The sequence below is a fragment of the Rhagoletis pomonella genome, unplaced genomic scaffold, assembly GCF_013731165.1.
Source record: "Rhagoletis pomonella isolate Grant_MI unplaced genomic scaffold, Rhpom_1.0 Rhpom_scaffold_01655, whole genome shotgun sequence".
Lineage (NCBI taxonomy): Eukaryota > Metazoa > Arthropoda > Insecta > Diptera > Tephritidae > Rhagoletis > Rhagoletis pomonella.
In genome coordinates, this window is record NW_023460209.1 from 24,465 (window position 1) to 35,752 (window position 11,288).

Consider the following 11,288-nt stretch of genomic DNA (forward strand, 5'->3'; position numbering starts at 1 on the left):
CACATTAAGCGCCTAATCATAGCAGTGTAATCGTTTCGGCATACTAAAGTATGAAGCTTTTATTAAGAACACATGTATTTGAATGATGATCTGTACATTACAATTCATAATCATGTTTTCGCCTAATCATAAAAGCTTCATGAATCGAAGCGCCCAACATTGTAAGGCGCTTGCTGTTTTGAAATCTTCATTTGTTTACTTTTTTGTGTTGGAAATAAAAATTATTTGTCATTTCAATAGGAAATAATTGAGAATTAATGATTTCGTGCTAAAATTCGTGCTAATTTTACTAAACTATAAGCCTTTATGCAATATTTTTCTGCAGAAATATTCGCGGAAGTGTATCATTGAGAAAGAACTGCCAGAAAATATATAATGTGTGGTATGTGTGTGCCTCAATGGCTTATGCAGGGCGCGGTAGTGTGCAGAAGTGGAGTCGTCATGCATTCGTTTCGGCTCTACTAAGATTAGGCGCGTAATGTGCGGAGTGCCTTAAATTGCTTTCGTAAAATTGGCTGTTAAAATTTAAACTTACAAATTTTCCGAACAAAATTGTGTCATTTTAAATTTCAACAGGCTGATAAATTTAGAATTGATTGATCCAACATTAATGTTACAGATCCTCAATATCTCTGCCATCAAAAAAAAAAAACAAAGCTTTATGTTCCTATATAATATAAAATACCTTTGTGTTCCAGTATCGTCTGTGGAGTCAGAGAGAGTTTTAAGTTCGACGCGATTAACTATTAATAACACAAGCCAACAAATTTAAACAATGTTATGTTACTTAAAATATTACAGCCGACTCTTATATTTTTTGATTTTGAGTATTAAAGGGCAGTTTTTAGGCTTTTATATCCTCCCATTTATTTTTTTACAGAGGCTCGAAAATGTCCAAAAATGCGTTTTTCGCCATCTTTAAACCTAAGTTTCTCGAAAACTAGAGCTAATCCAATAACTTTACGGTCAGATTCGGATTCTATGGGAAAAACCCACCTGATCCAACGCAGAGGAGGCCTTCCTCTTCCTCTGTTACCAGCAGCGCATCAATACTGTCGGCAAATATCGATTGTCACCTACTATCGATAGTTTTCCACCTCATATCATTCATATGTTTTATTGCAATCTACAATGGATATTTAAATTAATTTGTAATGTTAAATAATATAAACTTACACACTCGTGTAAATGGTAGATAGAAAAAGCCTCTCTAGAGAGCATGCAGGGAAGAATTTTTTTCAGCCCATCATGGGTGGGTCTTTTAGAATAACTTTACTTAAGAAGACCTACCTAAATTATATTCTGAGAATGATTAATGGATCAACCGACCTAGGCGGGGCTTAGTAGTGCCTCTACAAACATAATATTAACCTCCCACGCAGAAAAGAGCTCTGCGCGAAGAATTGTATCCAACGCATCCGGAATTGGACGTTTTTTTTGAAGCGCGGTTGGAACCCGGACTTGGACCGATGAGGATCAAAGCGAGTCCGAAGGTGCCTACGCGAAAAGATTTCTGCGCGAAATAATAACAATATCGAGAATCGATTTGATTGAAAGATGGTATAAGATTGCGTTTCTTAATTCAGTGCACACTGTTCGGAATTGGATTTTATTTGGCATAAATTCAAGATTTTTATAGCAATATATTCTTGATAGCAGTTATTTTTATAAAAGTACATATGTCAACTAAGAAAATTTCCAAATAAAAGATTTGAAGTTTCAACCCTGTGCTTTCAGAACGCTTTCGAAGTCATGAGTATGATTAGCTGATATTTTGTCAGAATTGGTGCAAAATTATTAGTCAGTTGTGATAAGCTTGTGAAAGGTTGGGTTAATTTAAATAAACAAAATTAGATATGGAAAATAAAGGTTAAGGTATTTCTAATAATAATTAGTTAATGTGCATATCGTGTGTGTGTGTTTGTTTGTTGTTATTTAATGTGCTTGTAGTGCGTATTTAAAGAAAAATACTATACAATATTTTTGTGTTCCGTGGAGTAGAACTAGCAATCTGCCAAGTGATGACGGGAACTAATAATACAAAAATGCTTAATTATATTAGATTTTATTTGGGTAATTTTTGCTCATTTTTCCAAAAGTTAACATTTTAAGCGGAGTACACGTAGAAATCTATGTATCCTCCTTACATAGAATAAAGCAAATTCGGAATTTTTTCACCACGTTAATCTTGAAAACTACTGAACGGATTTGTGAACACTTTTAATAGTGGTATTATCTTTAGGCCTGAGAATTTCTATAGGGTTGCCATCTGTCCAAAAAATTATAAGATCCGCACCGTTCTTTGGATTACAGATAATGAGGTGTCAAAATAAGGTGCTTGGCCTCTAGATGTCAAATAATGTACTTATATTATCTTTTTAGTAGGGCTGGCACCATTTTAAAAATTATAATATCTTCACAGTTAGTTGGACTATAAATAAGGTGCAAAGTGAAAGGATACGGTCCCCAGATTTGCAGTAAGGTTATATTTTTTTAGTGGGCTTGCCACCCTTTTAAAAATTACTACCTTACATATACATATGGATTTTTTGTTAATGACATCAGATTTGCACAGTTCATTCAATTTACAAAAAATAAGGTATCAAGAGCTTGGCCTACAGATGTGCAATATTTTTTTTTTCGTGCTAAGTTTGCTAAGAAATCTTTAGTTTGAATATTTAAGCTATTTATGAGGTGTTTGAAGGAGATTGGTATCAATCGAAATACGTTTGAAAGGCTTTATTCAGAACTATATTTAGCAGGGTTTCCACATGTTTCAATAAGCAAATTCAACTTAAAATTGTGGCGATTAGGTAATTGAAGTATGTATCACAATATGGGTGCCATACTAAAGGGGTTTAAGCAAGTTTTAAAAAAGTTTTGAAAAAGGTTATCGTTCAAAAACAACGTTATATATGGGGATAGGAGAAGGCGTGGCCGTACGGGTTATCTATCGGCCTAAGAGTTTTACCATAACTTGCTAATAGCATGAGGAACATATGTACCAAGTTTGAAAATGATAACTTTCTTTTTAGAATTTATGCCAAATAAATTTAATTCCGGGCAGTGTGCAGTGGTAGAAATTTGTACAAATAATTATAATTTTGGATACAAATTAAGGAGAATAGAATAATTATGTTTATAAATTATTTTCAGCTAAAAAACTACCGAAGGATGTTAATCCTTGTGGCGTATTCGCTAACAATGAGCTTGATTTAGAAGAAGTTGACGTGTATGGGTTTGATTATGATTACACACTGGCATGCTACAAGCCTTGCCTTCATGATTTGCTGTATAATTTAGGTCGTGATAGACTGATTAAAAAATTCAAGGCAAGTTGTGTTTTTTCATCTCCTCCCTATATATCATAGGATACAATTTTAAATATAATTTTCAGTATCCTGAAAATATATCAAAATTAGAGTACATTCCAGGATTTGCAGTGCGTGGACTCCATTACGATATAGAGAAAGGTTTGCTTTTGAAGCTCGATTCGTTTCTTCAAATACAGCTGGGCTCAGTTTATCGCGGTCTTACTAAAATTCCCGATGCCGAAGTATTAAAGCTCTATAAAAATCGCATACTTCCTATCGCTTATGTTGAAGGACAATCGAAAAACTATCAGGTAATTAATGGCGATGGACTTTCTATACATGTATCTAGTAGCATAAGTACTGAATGTATGGTTTTGCTAAAGCCCAATACTAAGGCAAAGATGGTTCAGCTGGCAGATTTGTTCTCTGTTCCGGAAATGTGCCTTTTGTGCAACGTTGCTGAATACTTCGAAAAAAATCACATCGACTACAATCCTGAAATACTTTTCCACGACATAAAATCATCGGTGCAATCGTGCCATCCTGTAATGCATGAAATAGTTATGAAAAACGTTGGTGAATATATCGAAAAGAACAGCAGATTGCCGGAATATTTTGAAAAATTAACTAAAGCTGGCAAAAAATTGTTCCTAGTAACGAATAGTCCATTTTCATTTGTGTAAGTAATTTTATATTCACATTTGAACCTTCATAGAAATTCTTTGTGTTGTACAGAAACCGAGGAATGACTCTTCTAGCTGGTGAAAAATGGCGCGAGTATTTTGATGTTATAATAGCTCAGGCGCGAAAACCAAAATTTTTTACAGACGAATCACGACCAATTAGGTTATATGATGACAAGACAAATTCACATGTTTGGGATCGTGTTTCAAAGCTTGAGAAAGGAAAAATATACTATGAGGTAAAACATTTAGATAAGCAAAAATTAACTACTAAGGGCCAGTTTTTCAGTGCCAGTTTAAACTTAGATCACGTAAACAGCGTTTATATTGAACAGCTAGACGACATTTGAATTTCACTTTAGACCAACCATCTCGAGCGTTTAAACCAAGTTTAAACCACAGCCGTGCACTGAAAAACTGGCCCTAAATAACATTAATTGAAATTCTCAGGGTACTGTAAAACAACTCCAAGACTTAACCGGATGGCGTGGGCATAATGTGTTATACTTTGGAGACCATCCGTACAGTGATTTGGCGGATGTAACATTAGAGCATGGATGGAGGACTGGTGCAATTATAAATGAGCTCACGGTAGAAAATTTACTGTTGTCCAAGGCAAAGTTAGCAATATTTATTCTCTTTTGCACAGCACGAAATAGAGACTTTGAATAATGTTAATTTTAAAACCAATGCAAATTGGCTACAAATGTTGACACAACTCATCGAAGAAATTCAGGACTACGAATGTGAGGCTGCACAGATATGCTTACAAAAATGGCAAGCAGAACGAGATATGCTCAGGTACATGTAATATATCTATGGTCTTAATCAATAATCACTTAAGTCGACTTAGGACAGATTTGAGTAAAAAATGAGACCTTATTCTCTTAATAAGATTGCATCTTTAGGGGAAATCCTTAACTTCCTAGCATACTTCTACAAAAAGTGATTAATAAAAAACATAATGGCCAAGTGCTTTTAAAGCAATAAATACCTAAATACACTTGGGATGATGTTTTTTTGATAGCCACAAATTGTGTACAAATGGCTTAAGTGGGCGTTCGAACATAATTTCCTTAAATCAAGTTTTGCCGTTAAGGTGTTGATAGGAGATTATTGCAAAATGAGAACATTCAACAACGATCAGTGGCATATGCATACGGTGACCATATTATAATCAGCCGAATACGGACAAAAAAGCTAAACATTTTAAAAACTTGTTGGTAAACATACATACATGAATATTCCAATATTAGTTGCGTTCCCTAACTCGCAAGAAGTTGCAAGAATTTACAGGAAATTTTTCAACATATATCGTGTACATAAATTTAAAAATCACCGCAGTTTAAAATTTTTAGAGTATTATTAGTTTTTAATTTCTTGAAGTTTTCCCGTTTTAATAAATTCCAAAATTTTCTAAACTTTCAAGACTGTGAATTTGAGAAATTTTAGTAAATCCCAATAATTCAATATAATGATGAATACTAGATTTCTAGAAATTTTTTATTTTTCAAAAATTTTGAGAATTGTAGGAATTCTAACCAAATTTTTTCTAAGTGAAAGTGTCGAATATACAAAATTGATCAAACGAAATTAAAAGTTTTCGAATGTTGAAAACATTTTCATATTTCGTCGTTTTTGAAGATTAAAAAAATTTTTGGACGTTGTTTAAAATTCTCAAACTTTGTTTTATCAATACAAAATTTTGAAAAGTCCAGAAAAGTGGAACAATTTTGGAATTTTTCAAAAATGTTAATATCTTTTAGAATTCGAAGAATTTTCTATTTTTTACACACAAGTACATGAACATAAGAATTTTTCGACAATTTGTGATGTTTCACATTTTTACATTTTAGGATGGATTTTAGGATAAATAAAATTCTCAAAATTTTGGAAAATATAGAAAATTTAATATAAACAAAAAAAGTAAAAATTGAAAATTAAGTACATAATTTCAAAATTTTGAAAATTCAGTGAATTCGAAAAACTGTTAGGACTACTTAAATAACATAACACTTCGAGCTTAACACACAGCTAAAATTTCAAACTCAAGTGAAATTTGATACACTTTTTTTCATGAATTAAAGTTTTCAAAAGCATCCATTCATTAGGTTTGTTCCCCAAGCTTCTCGAGTAAGTTTTCGAGTTTCTTTGATATACGCTCACAGTTTGAACTTTGATCGAGTTTTTCTACAAGTAGCTTCTGGGACAAACCTGTTATATATTCTTGTAATGATATTTCACGATATTCAGTTAAATATTATGAAAATACATGTTACACAGTCTTGGGGGGGAAATTTCCCCAATCTCCCCAACCTGGGTCCGCCACTGTAGCCACTAATACTATAATTGGTTTGAACGTGAAGAAGCTTTCTCGTGAAAGTGAAATAGGAACATTTTCTAACGTTCAAAGATAAGCAATTAAGGGCCGGTTTCTCTCTCTGGTTAACACTAATCCCCCGTTATACGTCATTACCGACGTTATCGACTCCCTGTTATATGCATGGAGTCGGAACGTCGATAACGATGTTTAATCGGGAAGTTAGTGTTAACTGGTGATGGAGAAATCGGCCCTAAGAAAGCATCATGAGTGAAGGTTAGCGAGATTAGATTGCAACGATATATTATTGTGAGTCTCTGATCACTGCGTAAACTTTGAGGTCTTCGACATATAATAAATAATTAGACGACAGAAAGCATGACCCCACATGATTTATCAATAGAAAAAATAAGAGAGGGCCTAAGATACTGAGCCTCATTGCGTAAGTCGCAATTAGACTAAATTGTACGACTCGACAACACTGGAATTGCCTACTGTCTTGCTGAAATAAGTAAACGACGAAAATCGTCGAAAGCTATCCAAGTTTTCCATTTTAATACACTAGTCTATATACTAGTCGAAATTTTATGCAAGGCCATGTAATTTTTGATATGATTCGATATGATTGACAGCAAGTCAAAAATAGTGGATAATATATTATCGATCACAACTATACAACTCCTGTTGGAAAGGTAGGAACTACGTCTTTTCCAACAGTATTTCAGAAAAACACAATTGTATTTCAGAAAAGGCCAAATGAATTTCAGAAAAGGCTAAATGAATTTCGGAAAAACTCAAATGTATTTCAGAAAACCTCAAATGTATTTCAGAAAAGGGCAAATGTATTTCAGAAAAGCTCAAATGTATTTCAGAAAAGGCAAAATGTATTTCAAAAAAAGCCAAATGAAATTCAGAAAAACACAATTGTATTTCAGAGAAAATCAAATGATTTTCAGAAAAACGCAAATGTATTTCAGAAAAGGGCAAATGTATTTCAGAAAAGCACAAAGCACAAATGTATTTCAGAAAAGCATAACTGTGTTCTAAAAATATTTTTTCTGAAATACATTTGTGCTTTTCTGAAATACATTTGCCCTACAACAATAAAATGCTTTTTCCGCAAAATCTATAAAGGACCCTTTTATTTCTCAAAAAAAAAACGGGGTAACAGTTATTCGTCGCCACGCTGTAAATAACTAAATTTTTCTACATTTTAGTATTATTTAGTTGGATCTTTGCAAAATAATTCAGTAACAAAAACACAAAAACCACATTGCATTAATTGAATGATTTCCGTACTGATTAACAAATTGGTACTCAGTAACCTTAGGGGCGTCTATGTTTATCATAGTTCATCAATGCACCTTGCGACTTAAGGAAATCCACCAATGTTGAAAAATTGTCTGACAATATTTTGCGTAAATTCCGGCTAACAAATAGTTTTATCCATCAATTTGTTTATCACGGTATTTTCCACTCGATGGATTACTCTACACAACGCTAATTTGTGGACCCCATGCATTTGATCATGCCATTATTACGCTCACTGTTATATTAAGTTCGCTCCAATTTTCAATAAAATTTTTTCAATTTGGCTACGAGATAGCCGAAATTTTTCTACTACACCAGTATGTAAACGGTAGTTGATTTGTTCTTTTATGACACGCCTTTTATTATTTGCAGACTGTCCTCCTCTACTCTCTTTAGTGACACCGCTCACTTTAATATTTAATAGATCTCTATCTTCATGTACCTTCATAAATGATTGGAAACGTACCACTATCACCCCAGTATTTAGAAGTGGCAATACAAGTGATATTACGAATTATAGGCCAATTTCAAAGCTTTCGTCGGTCTTTAAACTTTTCGAATGTATTATAAAAAATAAGCTGCATTTTATTGTGAAGCAATTGATTAGTCCTAATCAACATGGGTTCGTGGCGGCCAGGTCCACATTAACTAATCTGAGTTTTTACAGAGGACTGCTTTGCGACTTTTCGACGTGGCTACCAGCTTGATGTGATTCACACCGATTTCTCCAAAGCCTTCGATAAGATTTCCCACAAATTATTGGTGGTTAAACTAGCTAATTTTGGTTTTCATTCTGTTTTTTTTTTTTTGGATTGGATCAAGTCGTTCTTGGATAATAGGAAGTCTAGTGTTCTTATTGATGGTGTCTCATCGAAACCATTTATTGCAACCTCTGGAGTTCCTCAGGGTAGCATTTTGGGTCCATTATTTTTCATTCTTTTTATAAATGATGTATCGTTGTGTTTCTCTTCAGCTCGGTTTCTTCTATACGCGGACGACCTAAAAGTATACTCTGCGGTTAGATGCCACAGCGACTCGATCAATCTTCAATCAGAACACAGTATGCTCTATAATTGGTGTGCAATGAATCATCTCACATCAATAAATGCCACAAAGCTACGTTCTCTAAACTGCCTAAACCTCTGTGCACTTCGTACCATTTAGCTAACACTTTTCTCGAATTGGGTGAAGTCATTAAACACCTGGGAGTGTTTTTTGATCCCCAGTTTAATTTTAATGCGCACATGAATTACACCATCTCAAACTTTCTTGCTATGCTAGCTTTTGTTAGACGACATTCTTCGCAATTTTCGGACCCGTACACACTTAAGACTTTGTTCACTGCCTTTGTACGGTCTAAACTGGAATACGCTACGTTTATCTGGAGGACCGTATCACGCTATTCACATCAATCGTCTGGAGAGAGTGCAAAAAATATTCCTACGCTGTGCTTTGCGCAGCCTATATTTTTCTGAACCGATTCCACCATACGAGTCGCGTTGCCAATTGATTAGCTTATTTACATTAAATAATAGACGCTCACTACTGTCTATGTCATTTCTTCTCGACATCGTCTTCGGTAAAGTCGACTGCTCGTCCCTTCTTGGGTTGATAGATTTCACTGTGCCGAGTAGAAACCTTCGTCGCTTTGATACTTTTCGTATTGGTTTAAATAAAACGGTTTACAATGCAAATGCCCTCATTGTTAGGGCTTTTAATGAGTACAACTGTTTCTCGAAATTTTTGGATCTTGACTTGTCGGAATCAAAATCAATTATATACAATAGATTGAAAAACTATTTATTTTGTAAAAATTTAGAATAGCCTTTATTGTATTCTACTCTTGTTCTTTTTACGTTTTCAATTTGTAACTAAAATATATAGCTTGTAATTTTTCATAACGTCTGTACCATATATAAATTTAGACATTAAATAAATAAATAAATAAATAATTTGCATAACTTATCACTTATCCGCTAAAGTCTTTTTGCTAAGCATTTCAAATTTTAGTACAATGCTTATCTATGATTTTTAATGGTATATTATACTTATAAATTTTCATTTGAGTGACTTTTCCCTATCAAATTGGTGAAACACAAAACTTTGCGCAAGTTCGATAATTTGCTAAAATGCTAATGATAATTCGTTGGTGCAATAAGGTCCTGCACTTACAAAAGCATGTTAATAAGGGCAAAGCAACTTTTTCACTGCAAAATTAGGCCTCTGTTGCACAACTGACCCAAAAACTTGGGGAACAGTACCTAATTTGGATATAGGCCTACAGTTCAAAACATCATTATTGTTGCAGTTTTTATAAATTGGCGTAACTAAAGCATTTTTCTAGTGGCCAATAAAATATCCGGCCGAAAGAGACTTGTACAGAATTGTTAATGGCTGAACCCGAGAAGAGCACCGTTTGAGCATAGCACCTGAATGGCCATCAAAATCCAATTTAATAAAAATTTAAGGAAAATGTTGCTATTCGCCTTCTTGTCATTAAGGAAGAGTAGTAGGCATTGAGTGTAATCTATCTGGGTTTATAGCCACGCTATTCCAATGAACTGATAAAAGCAAGTAAATAGAAAAACAGCACAGGATATGGGACGGTTTCAGGACATTAAACAAAATACTGAACATTTCGTATCCCGTACAAACTTAATAAATTATTAGGACGTTTGATTAAAAAAGAGGACCATCCGGTACAATACAGGAAGGATGGTCACCGTACATATGCACTTAACTCTACATAAACTCCTAAGATGACATAATTTCTTGTGCTATGTGTGTTACGTTTTGCAATAAACACTTATATTGTTTTTTTTAATAACTTTTTTTTTAATAACTTTTTTTTTAATAACTTTTTTTTTAATAACTTTTTTTTTTAATAACTAAATAAATCTATCTTTTGAATTTTTAATTATAGATTTGTGGAAGTAAGATTCTTTAAATCTTTATTAAAACTTTTCAAGTGCACTTTTATATTTTTTTCAGAAGGAGCTTCAAATATATAAATTAGGTTTTCTCAGAACTGTGATTTTCGACTTAAGCGACTACTGCTGATGACCCCAGATATTTATAATCTGTAACTATTATACAAATAAAAACTTTTCGTTACAGGAATCAAACAAAAATGGTATTTAACCAGCAGTTTGGCAGTGTATTTCGGACGTATCACAATCCAACGTATTTTTCGAGACGTCTTTTTCGCTTTGCTGATATATATACGAGTGATATCACAAACTTGGCAAACTATTCTGTCTCGCACACTTTTTACCCGCGTCGTGGTGTAATGCCCCATGAGTACATTTCCTACTTCATGTAAACATACGAGTATTTTTTAATAAAAATGTTGGAAATCCGTAGGCTGCACCACTGTGTTATACATAGTTTTTCATGTTTCGAATTTACAACATAGTTTTTTCATTTCGAACAAATAGATACAGAATAGCACCAATTCTCATATAAAAAAAAAATATGGGGATCGATAGAGAACATTTAGCTGGCTGAGGTTAGGAAAAATAACGCCCATAAGTCCAACATCGGCTACGCTGAGCACAGTATTTTTGCGCAGCACACAGAAATATGTACACCAAATTAAGGGTGGTATTATCACTTGCGAAGCGAACGGTTTGGCGAACGCAACTAAAATAAGCATTAATA

General features: G+C 33.6%; 1 protein-coding gene across 1 annotated transcript; it reads left to right on the forward strand.

Annotated features, from left to right (window-relative positions):
• Nucleotides 1–3,156: 3,156 nt before the first annotated feature.
• LOC118752559 (5'-nucleotidase domain-containing protein 3-like) lies at nucleotides 3,157–11,015 on the forward strand (the record flags this gene model as incomplete). Its single annotated transcript, XM_036487464.1, has 7 exons — nucleotides 3,157–3,332; nucleotides 3,398–3,625; nucleotides 3,698–3,993; nucleotides 4,050–4,236; nucleotides 4,448–4,588; nucleotides 4,647–4,798; nucleotides 10,746–11,015. Coding segments are annotated over 7 exons (1,385 nt in total), but the record flags the coding sequence as incomplete, so codon positions are not given.
• Between the last annotated feature and the right edge of the window lie 273 nt (nucleotides 11,016–11,288).